The sequence below is a fragment of the Equus caballus genome, chromosome 8 (assembly GCF_041296265.1).
Source record: "Equus caballus isolate H_3958 breed thoroughbred chromosome 8, TB-T2T, whole genome shotgun sequence".
Classification (NCBI taxonomy): domain Eukaryota; kingdom Metazoa; phylum Chordata; class Mammalia; order Perissodactyla; family Equidae; genus Equus; species Equus caballus.
The window spans coordinates 63,825,456-63,845,158 of record NC_091691.1 but is presented as its reverse complement, the minus strand read 5'-3'; the positions used below and the strand labels follow the sequence as shown (position 1 = coordinate 63,845,158).

At 39.9% G+C, this 19,703-nt stretch overlaps 1 protein-coding gene across 3 annotated transcripts in view; it reads right to left on the bottom strand.

Annotated features, from left to right (window-relative positions):
• Window positions 1-19,703, bottom strand: part of MAPRE2 (microtubule associated protein RP/EB family member 2) — a 146,783-nt gene that overhangs the window by 115,250 nt on the left and 11,830 nt on the right. For all 3 annotated transcript variants that reach the window (XM_023647658.2, XM_023647657.2, XM_070220901.1), the window contains one exon: window positions 8,054-8,115. Coding sequence is in view for 2 of the 3 variants with exons in the window: in XM_023647657.2 (XP_023503425.1) it covers window positions 8,054-8,115 (62 nt within the window). In the remaining variant the exon portion in view is untranslated. The remainder of the gene's footprint in view (window positions 1-8,053; window positions 8,116-19,703) is intronic.

The window sequence follows — 19,703 nt, the reverse complement described above, 5'->3', positions numbered from 1 at the left end:
TTGTTACCAGAGGGGAAGAGGGTAGCGAGAGGGCAAAAGAGGTAAAGGAGCACGTGTATGGTGATGGATGACAACCAGGCTTTTGGTGGTGAACATGGTGTAGTCTATATAAAAATCGAAATATAATGATGTACACTTGAAACTTACATAACGTTATAAACCAATGTTATCCCAATAAAAAAAAGATTACTTATGCGAAACATTTCTTAAAAATCCAACGTAATACCCAACAAGGAATTTTACAGTATAATAACTATAATCACAGGGGATGTGGTATAACACTTCCAGTCAGGGGTATTATTTAACCAGTTATGATCTATACGTTTAAAGCCTACCAAAGTTAGCTTTGAAACAGACTTCATACATCAAACAACGGCAGGTTGCAATAATAATGGTATGTCAACTCTATAGACTATTCCACAGACATCGTGACTACAATCACAAATATGCATGGCAGTCTGGGAAACGGCTCATGACAAAGTCAAAAAGCACATACAAAAGTATACACAAGACATGGTTACTATGTAAAATTATATGAATGAGGACTAGAAGGGAAAAGAAAAAGAAAACATCATTTGTTAGGGTAGGATTATAGGTGATTTGCTTTTCATGATTTCTATTATTTTAATAATGGAAATTTTGGAAATTCTATAGAGGTAGAAGAAAATATACATGTAAGAAACGTTTGAGAAGGAGGGCAGGCAGCATTTGAACTCTGGGAGATGTTTGGTTAAATGATTGTAGATGATCCAATACATAAGACTATTACAAGTATATATAAATACCAAGTGGCTTGAGACTTTTGCCCAGATAGTAATTAAGATGCTGGAATATAACTTTGTTTCTTGAGTAATTTTTATCCAAATGATCGACTATACATCTTTTATGACACTAACGGTTACATTTCCATGAAGTGGTAACCTATAATCAACATAACTGAAGTGGTGGGAGCATGGGAAGGGAAGGAAGGAGAGGACAGGAGGAATGTGGGTACACTTTGGAGGTAATCAGGATTCAACACACACACATACACACATGTACAGAATTAAAGTCATTGCCTCTTATTACTCCGCTCTACCTCCAGTCTTACCCCTGAAGGTTTTCCGCTTCTTGGGTAGTTCCAAACATGTGTGTCTGGCTGTGAGTACTGCTTGTGGAAATAACTTTGGATTCACACCCGCTTGGGTTCTAATCTTGTCTCTACCACTTACTAGCTACATGCCTTGAACAAGTTAGTAATCTCTCTGAAACTCAATTTCCTCATTTGTAAACAGCATAGACAAGTTTCACATGGGACATAGAAAGATTAACGAGACAACACATATGAAGTTGCTGGCAGAGTGCTTGAACACAGCAGGCTTCAGATAACTTTTGTTCTCTCCCCACAATTTCCCTGCCTTGTACACGGGATTCTGGTGCTCAGGTATTAGAGAGACTGTTTAGGTAGAAATGAAGGTGGATCCACCTTGGCTGCAGGTTTTTCAGAGCTTGCCCCCTCTTCCATACTTAACCCTCACATGGATCAGAATCCCTTGGCTATAATCAACTTGCTGATGGCAGGATGAGTCCAGACTTGTTTGAACATCAAGGACCAGAGTGAATTTCCTGGGTTGGCTCTATTTGTAAACTGTATTTAAAATGTCAGTTTTATCTAATCTGGCTTCTAGAGCTGACTGTCCAATACAGTGGCCGCGTGTGGCTATTGACGTTGAATTAATTAAAATTAAATAAAATTTTAAATGCATATAAAATGTTCCTCAATCACATAGCCACATTCCAAATACTCAATGGGCACATGTGGCTAGTGACTGCCAAATTAGACAGCACAGATATAGAACACTTAGAACTCTGTGGCTATCAATGGGAATAAGATATGTCATAGGGTTAATACCCATCATCTTTGTTCATTAATTCTCTTCTTTTTAATGACTCTCAGACTGGAAAAAACTCAGATAGGGAAGTGGGGTAGAAGAAACACATTTCTTCATTAGTGGACCTCAATACATAAGCATTCTAGTCACTAGGATTTGAGACATCAATAGCATTCTTTCCACATACCACAGCCCACTTGTAAAGAAAATTGTGATAAGATATGTCAATCTCAGAGTAATTTTAGTGACATTTTTTGCCAGCGAAAATAAATATCACTTAACTGGATCCTGGTAGTCTACACAAAAGGCGGAAAACTATAGGAATATACAATGTACTAAAGGTTTGCTAAGCAGTTGGCAGGTTTATTTCTATATGCAAAGCAATAGTTGCCTCTGGTACCACAAGTACCTATGACAGGCAATACAAGTTTGTGAATGGAGGATGTGACACCAAACTACTAAATAGACTGTTCAAAGTTTCCCTCGGAATCAGTCAAATCAATTACTAATTAAGTCTAGTCTCCAGTAATCTATTCCGTCAACAGAGGAGCCTGGTGAGTTAATTATAATCCCTGTACAATTATCATTATAAACCAAACAATCAGCAACTCTTAACCCAGTCATTTGGCTCCCAGAACTTTAAAAAAGAAAGAATAAAGCATTAGCCCACTTTAAAATAAACATATTATCCTCACGATCAATTTTCATGTTTCCGCAAAAAGGAGCTCGCTAAGTTTTCACCCGCCCAGGTACACGTGCCTCATTTGGACTGCTGAGCCCTGGGAAACAAAGGCGCATTGCCAAGAGGACCAGTACAACCATTAATTCATGGCCTCCAAACCTGAGTGGGTCTCAGTGCTTCCAGATCATCCTTCTGCTTCCCTAGTCAGCGCTGTCATTATTTGTAAACCAGACACATCAAAACTTTTTCAGCTTCTTTATCTCTCTGACCCTTCCACCTTCCCCTCACTCAGCAGATGACCTTGCCTCTGATTTCACAGAGCGTGTTGAAGTCACTACATAAGAATTTAAGTTTCCTGCCCCCAAACCTACACATTTACCTGCAAGGTAGCCTTCTTATTCTTTCTTGCTTGTTGCAGTGAAGAGGTGTATCCTGGTCAGTTGCGTCCTGCCTTCTCAAAGACCTGCTCTGTAATTTTTTATTGGTTCCTTCCCAGCAGCATTTGAACCACTCAAGTCTCTTCCACCTTAAACCAATTATTCTTGGTTTAAGAAGGTCCCACTCAAATATCTTAAGGCTTATCTAAACCTACCCTCTCCACTTCTCCATTTCTCCCTCACTGCTCAACATCTTGCATGCTGGGTCTCATTTTGGCCCTGCCATTGAAATTATCCTCACCATGATCACTAGCTATCACTTTGTTTCTAAAGCACTTTTTAGTCATTATCTTAGTTAACTTCTGTGGAACATTTGGAATTAATCGACCCTTTGTTCATTCTTGAAATGCTATTTTCCCATGGCTTCCATGATAGCATATCCAACTAATTTTTGTCCTATGTTTCTGGTGAAACGTGAAGAACGTGTAGCTCTAGGAGGGGAGGAGAAAGAAAAACATATGCCAGGTTCCCATGATGTATCCAACACTTATGTTACCTCAAATGATTCTCGCAACAAGCTCAAGATATACAAACTCAGTGAGGTCAAGTTATTCACCCAGATCCTAAGGAGGTAAATGGCAGATGTAGGAATTTGTTTCAAGTTTTCCTCTTTCTACCACTCATCTATTCATTACTTTTTAAATGAAATTTTAATTTAAATATCTAAAGTAAAACTTTATTTCTGTAGTCTGAGATGGGTAAAATACATATTATTGCTTCTGTGTGCATGAGGAATACTTAGGCTAATTCTCTTCTTAGTTCTTATTGCCTCAATGGTATAGACAAGGCAGGGAAAAATTACGGCAATGAGCAGAGAGCAAGCAGCCCACGAGAGTCAGAAGCCAGGTTCTGGTCTCACGGCTTTGTCACCAAATGTCTGACGCCTGTCTAGTCACTCAACTCTCCTTAGCCAAGAATATTCATCTGTAAAGTGAGTGAGTTGGAGGGGCCAGCCTGGAGGCATAGTGGTTGAGTTTGTGCGTTCTGCTTTGGCCACCCAGGGTTCACAAGTTCGGATCCCATGCATGGACCTACATGTCACTCATCAAGCCGTGCTGTGGTGGCATCTCACATACAAAATAGAGGAAGACAAGCACAGATGTTAGCTCATGGACAATCTTCCTCAAGCAAAGAGAGAAGGATTGGCAACAGATGTTAACTCAGGGCCAATCTTACTCACCCAAGGGAAAAAAAAATGTGTGTGTTTGATTAGACTATTATCAAGGTTCCTTCCAGCTGTTTAAAAAACAAAACACAAATGAAACCCTATTATTCCTAGTGATTTGCTTCAGTCATTAGTTGGTAAGAGCCAGGATGTAGGTCTTGCTGATCCCAGCCCTAGGCCCTGTGCATTCTCAGTGAACATACTCACTGGGGGAACTAACCGTAAATGTAGGCCAATTTTAATTGGAATGTTGATCAGTACAGGTACAACTAGGATAACCTTCAAATTTCCAGAAGCGAATCTCCCACAGATTCTGACACAATAACTAATGATGAAGACTGTGCCAAAGAGTAGCCATGACAAAGCTCTTCTAAAAGCTCCAGTTTCATCCCTACCCTCGTGCCTAGACAAGCTATCCTACTTATACTTACAATTTTTTTAAAGACTAACTACTCCACTAGATAGTGAGCTCTAACATCTCTGTCTTGTTCACCTTTATATCCCTAGCTTTTAACACAGGACTTGGCACATAGTTGGCAGTCAATAACTGTTTATGGAATGAATGACAAATCTCACCATCTGTGAGTATCCCAATTTCACTTCTCTGGGGGGTTTGGCTCAGATGTCATTTCTGCCCCCACCCCCACTCCTCCCAAACTCCCATCATATTTTAACTCCTATGGTGTGTCTCTTCTTGTGCATTTTATTATGATTATTTATGTGTATCTTAGCTCCCCAATAAGGTCAAACTCCGAAACAGAAGCTATTTTCTGCTCTCCATTGAAACCCTACAATACGGAGTTCATAGTAGGCACTCAAATGTTTGTGCAAGGAGCACATCATTCATCTTTATGTATACCAAACAGTCACACAGTTCTTTACAAATAGGACACATTGAAATATCATTGAATAGAGTAAATGTTATTTCTGATGACATTGTGGTGAGGCTAGTACCCTTGAACTGCAAATGTTCGTAAAGTACTCCAAATCTTTTAGGAAAAAATATGGTAAACTTAGATTCAAAGTCATAAAAATGGTCATATCCTTGAATAATAATCACACTTCTGGGACTTTGTCTTAAGAAGATAAACAAAAACAAAGAAAAAAACAAATTAAATTGAAGCCCACCAATCAAAATAACAACAAAGTCTACCAAAAAAGTTAGCATAGCATTTTTTTAGCAAAAAATTGAAAGATATTATAGCACATTGATACAACATACTATTCTATTCTAATGATAGTTCTGAGGACTCATGAAAGGTGCTTGTGGCTGTTGCTAAGTAAACACAAAGTTCACACGCACTATAACTGCTGTAGAAAAATAGGAATACTTATGGCAGAGCAAATATGCAAAAAAAAAAAAAAGGTTATTTTGGGATGGTGTTTGACAGGCAATTTTTTCCCACAAAGTTTCCTTTAAATTTGTTATATTTCTGCTAAAAAATTTGGTAGAGTCAACATTAACCTTTCCTTAATGTAGCTCTATTTTCCACGGACAGTTATTTAGTGAGGACCAAAGCATAAAATGACATTGTTTACTAAATAGCTTTTGCTCCAGTATTTAAGTTTAGGATTCAGGTGATGCCTGAATAGGGATGCCATTCAGTGTCACGAGGTATAAGTTACAGGCGTGCTGCACATGGTGCAGAAACAGATTTGGATGAAAAAGAAGCAGCTAGACCCAGCAAAGGATTCCAGGATCCCAGATTACCCACTCAAGGAAACTATGAATACTAGTTTCTGAGAGGGCTAAATAAGGAGGCCGCAATCTAGAACGGATATGAAGAGAAGGGAGAGGAATTAAGGATGGCCGTCTTCTTGATTCTCTACCATCTCCTATCCCCGTACCATGTATTATCTCACGAGAATCTGTAAACTATGGCCTGCCAGCCAAATGCCACTGGCTGCCTGTTTTTGTAAATAAAGTTTTTGGAACACAGCCAAACCCATTCATTTACGTATTGTGGATGTAGTCTTTTCATGCTACAGTGAGTTGAACAGTTGTGATTCATAGACTATAAGGCCCACAAAGCAGAAAATATTTACTATGTGGCTCTTTACAGAAAAAGCATTTGTCCTGTAGCCGCAGATTTATAAGCAGGTTTATAGAGAGACACCCAGTTTAGGTAATGGACCAACTTTTTCTATTACTCTTTCTTCAAACATGCCAGCCTAGAAAATAAGACGATCATATAACTTATCATCCAAACTGAGATACTTTCGAGAGTGAAAGGAGGTGCGAATGAGGCTGTACTCCAGGACAACGGAAGCAAACCAGGACCGTTCCAGACACCAGCCATCAGGGCCCCCACGAGAAGGGCTAGAAGGACAAGAGCAGCTCTCAGAGCACACTCGATTGCCTCGTAAGGGGCTGCTTTCCTAAGTACACAGAAAGCTTAGGTGACCCCTCTTTTTGGTTCTTCCTGTTTCAGTTTCCCTCAGACACCTTCCCTTTGTCCCGACCGTGCTCTAGTGCCGGCTCTGGTCCTTCAAGAGTCCAGCTGTTCGGACACCACTCGTGGTACATATCTCCACTTTCACTGAAGCAAAGGGGGGAAAGGTTATTCATCCACTGGAATAAACCTTAATTATTTCACATCAATACAAATAAGAATTTTGTACTTGCAAATTTCGCTTGGTTTAATTTCAAGGCAATTGCTTAAGATTCTACTCTTCTTTGGGAGAAGAGTTTTAGGTTTCTCTTCTCAAAATTTAAAAATGACCATCAACCATAGCATTTATAAGAATAAGACCTCAATATTTATGGTACATTATCCATTGATTTGAGCTTTTAATACTCACCAACATGGTTTGGAGAATTATTTAAGAGTGAAGTTTCTAATTTCATCATTCCAGAATGGAAAAAAAAAATACAACACATAGCCCCAATACACATTTTCCCCACTTCTAGGAAAAATTTTTAATGCTGTGGGGAAAAATAAAAATGAAAGATGTTTACAGCACCTTTGATGAAATTTAGGACGTTACATTTTGTGAGACTATTCTCTGTGTGAACAATAGCAGCTCATAGCTTGGAAACCTCTCTGGATGGCTTTCCAAATATTGCCATCTGGTGGAATTTCAGTTAATTGTTCCTTTGTTCTAGGGAGCTCCTTGAAGTGAAGCTGGAAGGCACTATTAGAGACTCAGAATACCAGTGGGAAAAAACAGGTCAAGTGATTATGTCTCAAGCACAAATCCCAAACTGAAAAAATAGGACTCTCAGGGTCTTCATCTCCTTTTCGAAATTCCTCTCTCTCTCTCTACTGTAGTCAATCGATCAGTTGCCTTGACTTTTTTTTTCCGAGGAAGATTAGCCCTGAGCTAACATCTGCCAATCCTCCTCTTTTTGCTGAGGAAGACTGGTCCTGAGCTAACATCCATGCCCATCTTCCTCTACTTTATATGTGGGATGCCTACCACAGCATGGCTTGCCACGCGGTGCCACGTCCGCACTCAGGATCCAAACCAATGAACCCCGGGCCACCAAAGCAGAACATGCTCACTTAACCTCTGTGCCACTAGGCCAGCCCTAGTTGCCTTGATTTTTAACAAGATCAAATAATCACTTATTCACAATTAGAAATATCATGAGGTCATTTGACTATATCTTGACATTCTCTTCTTCCACTTATCACTAATAATATCTCCAAATTAAACTTTAATTGGCTCAACCATTTTTAGAAGAATTGCTGATAGCAGTTAATTAGCCATTAGTACACATGGGAAATGGAATATAGTTTAAAAAATAATGTTTTAACGAAGGATGTTTACTCAACTATTTGCTTTAATTGTATAATGGAATTTTGAAAATAGATTTGTTACAGAGGCATTTATGAGACTCCAGCTGAATCTGTAAACAGGGAATCATACAACATGATTGATACCGAAACCTTACCTTGCGCATCCAGGCTCTCTCCCTGGCTGTCGAGATGAGCTGTTCCTCTGAGAAATGGGATTCTGAGATAGTAAAAATGAAAAACAGAAAAAAGAGAGAGCATTTAATATGATGAAAACATAGGAGCAGAGAGTTATAATTTAGTTCATTGGGTGTGGCCAGCAATGGAAAAGGAGATTAAAGAAAAGATGCACATAAAATATCCAAATTCAGTTGATTTTACCATAGGAGAGAGATTAAGTCAGCCAAACAATGGGTTTCTCAATCTACATTATTAGATAAATTTTTAGGTTGATTTATTATAGTTTGTGAATATTTAGTATAACATCAGTCCTGTGAAGAGAATTTTTTTACATTTTCCCCCATAGTCTAATGCGATGAGGATCACGTGTTAGCAGATAACCCCAGGAAGCAGTGCCTCGGGTAGGGCATCGAATGCCCACATCAATTAAAGTATTGACTTCCACAAACTTAGATTAATTTGCAGGTTTTATATCCAGTACCAACATAGGCTTATTCTAGTTGCGTTGTCAAAAGATTTTTGTTTAATTTTAACAGGATAAACATTGTGAACAATGCCAGGATCAAACTTCAAAATATATACACCAAGAAGTAATAATTTACTTTATAAGAATTAGCTATTTCTCTTCAAAGCATGCTCTGGCTAAATGATAAGACAGTAAACTGATGAGAGACAAATTCAATTCTAGAGGCTGAGAAATGAGTCTGAGTTCCAGGTTTTGAGGGTTCAATGTTGGGGTTGGGGTTAATGGCAACTGGGGAGACTGCTTGTGGCTCAAGCAGATGCTACTAAAAAGGACCTGAGATGCATGTGTGCGTGAGCCTTAATGGTCTTCCCAACACTCCAAGAAACAAATTAGAAATGACCCCCGGCCACCTTCTACCTAAGCGCTCATCCTGCACACTGCTCCTCTGTGTTTTCTGTATATGGTCATTTCAGAAATGCCTTTGGTGCTTATTTAGTTTAAAATCAATTGTATAAAAATAAAATATTTGTGGCAGATCCAACACGCTGTGATTAATCCCAGACAGAGTTCTGGAGATATTCCTGGGAGAAGAATTTTTTTAAAGGAAGTGGGAGGCCATTTTACACTTTTCCTACAAGAGAAAGAAGAGATGGTGAAAAAAAAAAATGGAAAGAACAAAATGGTAAGTGCTGAGAGAATAAAAGTAAAGGTGATGGCTGAATTTTTAATGTTACACTACTCAATAAGGGAGCTCAAAGGTAATTTGTACAATTTGACTTGTTTAAAAATTATAAAATTTAACATGAATGGTTTCAAAAACTGAACCACATAAGCCGACAATTTTAATTTTTTTCCTTCAGATAGAACAGGTAGAATTTCTTCACATTTAATAGCATTTAATTTTATGAGTATTTCACATTTTCCAGGACTTAAGGATAGTTGATGAAACAAACAAACAAAAATCCATTCCCATCCATATCAGTTTTTTTCCTCTGAATCCTCCAATCTTTTAGAAATTTTACCTGAATCAGAATAAAATTTCCATTTTCCTTCTTTATTTAACTAGGACCCAGTAGTTATGTTACTAGGGGAAGTATTGGCCACCAAGCTAGGAAGCAAGAGCATAAGGTTCCTACTTTATCTATAAACCAGATAATTAGCCCTTAGAAAATTCAGGATTGGCTATAGACAATAGGCTTTTTTTTTGTTCTCTGACAACAGCCCATTGCTAATTTTTCAACAGCTGCAACGGATCCGTTTGGAGAAGAATGACATCATTTGTTGAACACCCCTGCACAAGTCATTTCACATATTTTTTCTAATTTAATCCTCAAAATCACCTTACTACAAATAAAGAAACTGAGGTCCAGAGTAATGGAGCAGTTTGCCCAATATCGTGCAGCTAAAAAGTGACAAATTCTAACTGAGTCTGCTGGGGTCTCGTATCTGCTCTCTCTTTCGCCACACCATGCCACCTTCAAAGCCGGGACTTTGCCATTGATTTGAAACATCTGGAGAGTTTTTGCTCCACTCCTGGGATATGGTAGGTGCTCAAGAAGGCACAGCCTTACCGGGGTGGAGGTCTAGGCTCCCCACCGGTGGGGGTGGCAGGTGAGGCAATGGTTTCCTCTGCGGTGCTTGGCAGGAGTAAAACAGTTATTGTCTATGAGTTTCACACTTTGTTTATTTATTATTATTATTTTTTGGTGAGGAAGATTGACCCTGAGCTAACATCTGTTGCCAATCTTCCTCTCTCTTTTTTCCCCCTTCTCCCCAAAGCCCCAGTACATAGTTATATATCCTAGTTGTAAGTCATTCCAGTTCCTCTATGTGGGATGCCGCCATGGCCTGGCTTGATGAGTGGTGCGTAGGTCTGCACCCAGGGTCGGAACCAGTGAACCCCAGGCCATCGAAGTGGAGTGTGCGAACTTAATCACTTGACCATGGGGCCGGCCCTGAGCTTCACACTTTAGATAAAGATTAATTCAAAATAGATCACTATGTAAATGTAAAATGTAAAACTATGAAACTTTTAGGAAAAAAATGGGGAAAATCTTTGGGATCTAGGGATTGGCAAAGAGTTCTTTGCCTTAACACTAAAAACACAATCCATAAACGGGAGAATTGATAAACTGGACTTCATCAAAATTAAGAACTTTGGCCCGTATTGAAGTGGATGTAAATATAAGGTATAAACTAGGAGAAAATATTTGCAAACTACATATCTGACAAAGAACTAGTATCTAGAATATAAGACTCTCAAAACAATAAAACAAAGATTCAGAAAATGGGCAAAAGACATGAACAGACATTTAAGCGAGTATGATATACAGATAGCAAATAAGCACATGAAATGATGTTCAACATCCTTAATGAGATATCACTATATACTTATCACAATGGCTAAAATAAAAAATAATGACAACATGAGGTGCTGATGAGGATGAGAAGAAGCTAGATGATTCATATATTGCTTATGAGAATGTAAAATGGTTCAGCTACTCTGGGAAACATTTGGCAGTTAAAAAAAAATAAACTAAACATGCAACTATCATACAACCCACCAATTGCACTCCTGGGCATTTTTCCAGAGAAGTTAAAACTTCTGTTTATAGCAGATTTATTCATCATAGCCCCAAACTGGAGACAACCCAGATGTCCTTCAACAGATTAATGGTTAAACAAACTGTGGTTGCCATGGAATACTACACAGCAACAAAAAGGAATCAATTACTGATACATGCAAAAACCGGGATGAATCTCCAGAGAATTCTGCCGACTGAAAAAAGCCAATCCCATAGGCTATATACTGTATGATCCCATTTATCTAAAACTCTTGAAATGAGAAGACCATAGCAAAGGAGCACAGATTAGTGGTTGCCCGGGGTTGAGGAGGGAGTGAGGGTTGTAGGGTGGTTATAAAAGGACACTATGAGTTATTCTTCTGGTAATGGAAATGTTCTGTACCTTGAGCATGTATCAGCATCAATATCCTGGTGGTGACATTGTACTATAGTTGCAAGACATTACCACTGAGGGAGAAAGTAAGTAACAGGCACATGGAATCTCTCTATATTGTTTCCTTTTTATTTTATTTATTATTATTTCTTTTTGAGGAAGATTAGCCCTGAGCTAACATCCGTGCCCATCTTCCTCTACTTTATATGTGGGACACCTACCACAGCATGGCTTGATAAGGGGTGCCATGTCCACACCAGAGATCCCAACCGGTGAACTCCAGGCCGCTGAAGGGGAAGATGCGAACTTAACCGCTGTGCCACCCGCCAGCGGGCTGGCCCTCTATGTTGTTTCTTACGATTACATGTTAATGTACAATTATCTCAAAATCAGAAGTTTAATTTTAAAAGTCAGGAGATTGGACAGCAACTAGAATTGAGCAAGATACCTCCTTTCTTTTATTTTCTTAACTTTTCAGAGAAGAACAAAAGCCCTAAGGTAGCGGGTGAGATGGGGTCAGGAATTTGCTCCACGTTGCACAGATTTGAGAAAAAATGTCTTACCTAGGATCCTAGCATTCAGAAACCATGGCCAACATTCTGCTGTTCAATCTTGCCTATTTTGGAATTTTCTCTGCTGTTATCCTTTCGCCCACATTAACTTTCCCAATCCTTCATTAAAATTCAAAATACTGATATAAATACACACACTCAAAACCAGAAGCGACTTCTAAATAGCAGTTTGATACGCTGCGTTTTGGAAACGATCTCTCATACCTTTGAGCTCATGCTTTCCAAGAATTTCCACAACTCCCACATCTTGTTTGCACAGGAATAGAATTTCATCCTCTGTGGTTTTTGTGGATGACAAAGGCAGGTGTTCTGTATTCTAACCTGGGCCACACACTAAATAAGGGCCTAACCATAAAGTGCCCCCGTGAGGGAGCTGGCAGTGTCTCCCCTCGTGTTAGGGGTGACCATGTTGACTTGTGCTCTTCTTAGTTTGAGCGCTAGGCAGCTCCTCAGAAACGAGCGGCTGTAAGCCAACTGCTTTCTCTGGGCTGGGTTTGGTTTTAATTGAAAAAACCAAATATTTTTGTTAGGATCAGAGTCATGACATGTCAAACTCTTTAACAAAGCATACTTTGTTTTTACAAAAGTCCATTTTCCCTCATCCTCTAGAAATTTCAAATCCTCTTTCTTTGAACAAAGTCAGAATTCTAACATCCCATATGTGGTGCACTGTAGGACATCTGTCCTAGCTAGAGAGTCCCCCCAAAAGATGGCTTCTATGTCAGGCCATAAAACCCCAGGCTCATAAGAGAGATATCAGAATGAAAAAAGGGTGGTAAAAATCTTTCCAATCATGCCATGCCATTGAAAGAAGGAAGAGCTCTCTCTTTCTTCAGTGCTGTGTATCTAGCCAATGAGGCTTCTGATCAACACAAGGGTGAAGCGTTCTCCTCACAAAGAGACAGGAATTACTGCCTCCCCAGTTGTTCCCTGCTTTTTCAGGAAGAGAACACCGCTGGGACCTGAATCTGGGTTTTCCTCTCAGGAGTTGACTAAGCTATCTTTGGATCTTCAGAACCAGCGTGTATCCTGAATCCCAAACTTCCCGTGGTTGCTTGGACATATTGAATCACGCCAGTTGTATATCACATTCTTTAATGTGGGAGGTTCACAGCTTTCTAGGAACAAAGCAGCTTGTACACATTAACAGAAGGTCACAGGCTGTTAATCCTCAGGCTGATCCTACTCGATGTCAGCCTTCCAGAGACCTGCCTCCACCAAGCCCCGCTTCAGTGAGTGGCCTCTGGTTGGACTCAGTGCCTTCCCAGTGGCAGCAGAGGGAGGCCAAGAGCCTGCCTGGTTCAACTCGCCAGGGGCACCAGAGGCACGACTGCCGGGAAGTGCAGAGCTGAGCACACACCACCACGGAAACCAAACCAAATGAGATTATCTGGCAAGTAAAGGAGGTCAAATTACACTGAATCCTGGGTATTGAGAATGGTACAACACACTCCTCTTCTTAAGAAAAGCAAACTACCAAATGGCCTGTATTGTATATTTAAGGGCTTTTGAAAAATTATAGCTAGCTGATAAAGGGATTTTGGTGGTACCTATTAAGAATCGTAATGATGTTATAAACTTCTTACGGTCGTGTGATTTGGGCTTCTATAAAAATAAAAGATAATCCCCAGAAACGATCTAAAGTGATAGCTATAATAAAAAAGAAATTCAGTTTTTTTGTACAAATTGAGCCTAACCCCCTCTTCTTAGAATCCTCCTTTATCCATCTGCTACTTCCCTTGTGAACCAGAATGAAAATAATTTTTGATGGCCCTTTCTATCCTAGAATAGAATATTCAGAATGCTAAATGTTCGAAAGCAAAATTCTAAGAAAAAACAATGTGAGAAACTACATATATGAGAAATACGTGCATTAAACTTCAATGTAATGTTTTCGATAATTATGTTATTTTCACTTATCCTTTTATCCATTTTTAATTAGATAGCCTTGAAAATAGAGTAGTTGGAATAGAAGAATGGCTCTTTTCCTCATAAGTGTGGCCGATAATGAAATGTAGCAGAATGTTCATGAAGCCGGAAAGGAGCACAGAGAACAGTATCAGATTACTTAGAGCCCAGGGTTCAAATTTAGTGTTTGGGTCATAGCAGAAACTAACACTGTGCTTTACATGCATCCTGTGTTTATAGTTGGTTATTCCTTTGACCATCCAAAGAAAGAACACAGTAACATATTTAGAATGTTAAAAGTGTAACATGTGAGATCTAAGTAAGACTTTGGCAGTGACAAGAGGGTTACTTGGACTCTGGGTATTGAGGGTTGCTATGACCTCCCTCAGAAGGTGGGTAACCATTGTTCAACTTTTGCAGAAATCTTTTCAAACTCTAATATTTCCAGCAGAGTCTGTTGAAAGTCTTCATAAGTGGATGGAACCTGTTGAAATGTGCAGAAATGTTTGCACAGCCTCTGCTCCCAAGTTTTCTGTTTGAGCTATGTGGACCCTAGAATGCTAATGTGACAACCAACACTGCCCCTGGGGTCCCTGCTGTGGGGTCTGCCTTACAGGAGAGTCCATTTACAAAACGTTTGGGGATTGTGTCAATAATTAAATTCCTCAATGTGGAAATTCATGCTGAATTCCACTCGCTTGGGAAATAACCTAGTGAAGTTCCAGAGCAGAAGCACCACTTATGCCATCAGGGATAAAACAACCATATGGGAAAATCAACCTATTATGGGAAATAAATCCAGGTAAAATACCCAACTGGAAAATATTTCTTTCCATAATTATACATGTCTATAGCTCTTTTTTTTTTTTCAGGAAGATTAGCCCTGAACTAACATCCGCCACTAATCCTTCTCTTTTTTAAGGGAGATTGGCCCTGAACTAACATCTGTGCCCATCTTCCTCCATTTTATATGTGGGATGCTGCCACAGCATGGCTTGATGAGCAGTGCATAGGTCTGCACCCAGGACTCTGAACTGGTCAACCCCAGGCTGCCAAAGCTGAGCGTGCGAACTTTACTGCTGCACCACCAGGCTGGCCTCTCCATAGCTCTTAATTTCACAAAATTCTTTCACGTATATCATTTCACTCAGATCTTGCAATCATAATTCTTTCATTGCTTCCTCTAGAGGTTCACTCGGCTTGATTTTTAGTTAGCTGCTTCTCTCTCCTTTATATTTTTTCCTTAGGAACTCTCATCTGGTGCAGAGTCCCAGAGGCAACCTCCTAATTCAGATTCTCAACCTCCCCCGCACCCAATCATCGTTTCCCTCGCTCTCCGCCCACAAGGAGCCATTTTAGACTTTTTTTCCGTGTCATCCACTGTCCACCTCCAAGAAGCATTTAGCTTCTTGTCTAAGACTTTGTCTGCTAAGGCTGAGCTTTGGAGGGCCACAAACCATCGTAACATTGAATTTTTCTTGTCCCCGCTGAGAGTGCCTGCTCTAATGCAATTGAACAAGCATGCATTATGGAGCATCTCCTATGTGCCAGCACTGTGCTGAGAGGTAGGGAAGCAACGATGAGTAAGTTGGGTCCTGCTTTCTTACTTTGTCAGTTACAAAACCCTTTTTTTGCATAACTCCATGAAATAAAAAGAATCATTAGTCCCATTCTTCAGGGGAAGAAACTAAGGCTCAGGGAGCTTGTTTTTTGCACAAGATCATATTGCTAATAAAGAACAGAGCTGGGACCCAAACTCTGGTCTTCTGATTCTGAACGGCATGCTTTTCCTATGGATCCATTCTGACCCATTCTTCTTCTTCTCCTATATATGTTAGGCTTCCTTTGCCTATTATTTTAAAATTCAATTTCATATATTTGAAGCAACAGGGCACCAAGTTTTGATCTTTGTAAAGTTTTTTACACAAAGTTCCTATTCATTCATTTGTTCAAAATTTATTGAGCACATAAGATTAACAGCTACCACGTATGTGTAACTAATATGCATCAGGTGCTGGGCTAAGTCTGTTACAGGCATCAGCTCATCTACTCCCCCCAGTGACCATATGAGGGGTGCCAGTTTTCATTCCTACCTTATAGATACACGAACTGAGGCTTGTGGCAGGGCTGGGATTCAAACTCAGGTTTTTGGGCTTTGCAGCTGGAGCTCTTGGGTACCACCTTATACACCTATTACATCCCAGGAACCATGCTAGGTGCTGGGCTCTAAGAGTGAACAATACACAGCGCAGCCACCCAAGGAGCTGACAGATACACAGCTTAATAATCATGGGGCTGTAAATGCAATGACAGGGAGAATGGAACAAAAGGGGAAAATTTATGACTGTGGTTCTCTTGGACATTATATAGAATTTGAAAGCTATTTATGTTTTTCAAGAGTCACCTGGGAATCTTGTTAAAATGCAGATTATGATGCAGTAGGTCTGAGGTGGGGTATGAGATTTTGCCTTTCTAAAATCTTCTAGGTGATGCTGATGCTGCTAGTCTGAGGACCACACTTTGAGTTGCAAGGCACATGATCTCTCTACTTCAGAGCTCTTTGCACAATCTGCTCTGTGGTGATCTAACCTGCACTTAGTCAGATGCGCCAGTCACTCAGATGATCCCAGCTGAAATAAACTGATTTACAGCTCAGAACTTGCTGAGGATGGGCCAAAGATGGTCCAAGGGTGGGCCAAAGCAAAATTAAGGAGGTAAAGCCCATCCTTGGGGCAGGTCATTGCTTCATTTTTTTCTTACTTCTCTTCTTTCTCCGCATCCTGAATCCCCCAGGGGTCATGTAATCATCCAGAGTTCCAGGTCCTTAGGGAAAGTGCTCTCCTTTCCAAGATGATATGTGCTTACTTGATTAATATGTGCAAATGTGTTAGAGTGCTAATAACAAACATTTGTTATTTCTTCTCTGCTGACCCAAATGGCTGGTTCTGGATCTTGTTACACCGGCACCCTCAGTGAAGCCACTGTTATTTTTCCCTTGTATAGACCATTGACTCGGCTGAATCCACCGCACATACATCCAGTGTGCTTGAGAGTCAAGAGGATGCTCAGATGACCTGCCAAAGTGTCCATCAAAAGCAAAAAAGGAGCTAAAAACTTAAACTTTGCAAATGCTAAATATTTCCACAACTCTATAGTGTACTCAAAATATCAGTTTGCCTATAAGTATCAGGTCCAAAATGACTTTTGAGATTGCCAGCACTTTCTAACAGGGGTGGACAGGAGTGGACAAGTCAATGTGGCCTCTCTAGGTGCACTTGCAGTTTCAAACTGAGGGAAAGGTGAGCATCACTGCCAGAGTATTGGGAACCCCCCTTTATGGTGGGCTCTGTATCAAAAACGGATTTATCAACCAATTTTTTGAAACCCCATGCATCTTTATACAGGAAATATGAGGTGGTTAGAGGTTTGGATTTCCTTATAATTCAGTATCTTTATGGATTAAAGGGACTTTTGAGGGCTACTTAAGAATTCAGCTGTTGTTTGTAAACCTGCCTGGTATAAAGGGCATTGGACCTGGAGTCAAATTCCCCGGGCCTGAGGTTTTCCCAATTATGCAACTTTGGGCAGACCATTGAAACTCTGGGCTCTAGTGTTTACAAGTTTCTGTAAAGTACAGCTACTTAGACTGTTGCTGCTATGTATAAAAATTCTTAAGCAACTGTAAATTTCTATGTAAATAGAGAATACTTATGATGTTTATCATTATCACTATTAAATAATTGAATTTGAACACATCTCCCTTGTCAATTGGTTCTGAACATTAATTAGAGGGTCAGGAAATATCAAAGTTGCATCAACTGTAGGGAAAAACCAATCACCTAAAAAGAATGGGAGAGAATGATCTTGTAGAGTGGCCTCCATGAAAGAGGCCCCAAGGAATGCTTTGAACAGAACCCTCACCGGCCCTTCTGAAGCCTATTTTGTTGCCTCTTCTGTAGTTGTGACCTCAGCAAACCCAATGGTTTGACTACCATCTCTCTAAGGTTGGTAGCCGAGAAAAAAAGCTAGCTCATCAGATTGTTGTAGGGATTTCATGCTTTGTAGATATCACTTCATTTATTGCAGAGTTTAATATTCTTATGTCTTTCAGATCTTTTAGATCCTTGCTGGAGAAGGTAGTTTTTCTGCCTTCTTGTTCCTCCACCTCTCACAAGGTGCTTCCTTTTTGTTCCCCATGGGGACAGCTAATGCATCCCCCAGTCTTCCCTCAGGAGCACAACGTGAGAACCAGGGGGATGCAGGCCTCTTGTCTTTGCCTGTATTTTGGGGCAGCCCAATACAACTCACTGCTGGAGTGGGTCAGTAGTTCTGCTTTTTCCAGGTCTTCCCTTATCTCTAACAGGATACTGTATGTGACCTCTTTATCTCAGCCCAGGCTGACTGATGGAGAGATGACCCATTGCTGACAACTATGCGCACAGGGAAAGTGAGCTCAGGAGTGTTTCTGAGTGGATGCTTTTTAAAGTGTGTCTGCTCTGCCAGAAATCACACTAATTTCATATTTCAAGGAGCTACAATGGCATTCTCCATATGTTCAATGGAAATTTGAATCTTATCACCACTTCTGCCTATTCCAATTTAACTACATAATTCAGTGTGCTAATGGACTATCAAAACTATGTGTTTTCCTGTTTTGAAAAATTTATGAATTTTCCAAAGAAAAAATACAGTTCCCATTGCGTTTTCTATTATATTTTATTCTAACAAAGATGGATTAACAACCACCTTTCAGAGTCCTGGGATATCTCGTGGGGAAAGGATAGATAAAGGTAAGCTAACCTCTTTATTGAGGAGGCTAAAGGCCACAGGTGAGTTGAGTTGCTTTAAATTGGACTTTAAGCAGAGCTTGGATGAGAACCAGGTCCCTTGACAATCCATTTAAATTGACTTGTTGAAAACAAAACACTAAGAATGATGTTGTGCCTAACTTACAGAGATTTTAAGAGAAGATCATCGTTTGAATAAGGGGGGTAGTTGGAGACAACCATTCTCTGTCTTAGCTCAGGTTTATTATTTCTTTTTTTTTTTTTTTAAAGATTGGCATCTGAGTTAAGATCTGTTGCCAATCTTCTCCTTTTTTCCTTCTTTCTTCTCCCCAAAGCACCCCAGCACATAGTTGTGTATTCTAGTTGTGAGTGCCTCTGGTTGTGCTATGTAGGATGCCGCCTCAGCATGGCCTGATGAGTGGTGCCATGTCCACACCCAGGATCAGAACCGGCGAAACCCTCCGCCACCCAAGCGGAGCGCGTGAACTTAACCACTCAGCCACTGGGCTGGCCCCTACTATTTATTTTTAATATTTTCGTAGATGTTGCTACTTCCTCTTTGACTATTATTTCTTTAATTCTTTGCATCTGGAACAATTTTAACTTGCTCTTTTAATTTTTTAATCTCAAGTCTGTTCATGATCATTAGTAACAAATTTGCATAGTTTTTCAGATAGAGAAATCAAGGTGTAAAACTCACTGAAAGTCATACAGAATTATTAACAGAGTAGTAATAAAGCCCAAGGTTCATAACCATTTGTTAACATTTAAAAACCAATCCCTAAAATGTGAACAAACCACCAAAAAATTGCACACAGCTTTCAGATTCCAAGAGCAACCCTTTAAACACCACTAAACCTCCCAAGAATATATTGTTAAAAATCTCTTTCCATTGGGATGGGCCGCAAAGCCCACAGGAAAATGAGTCACGGGGACT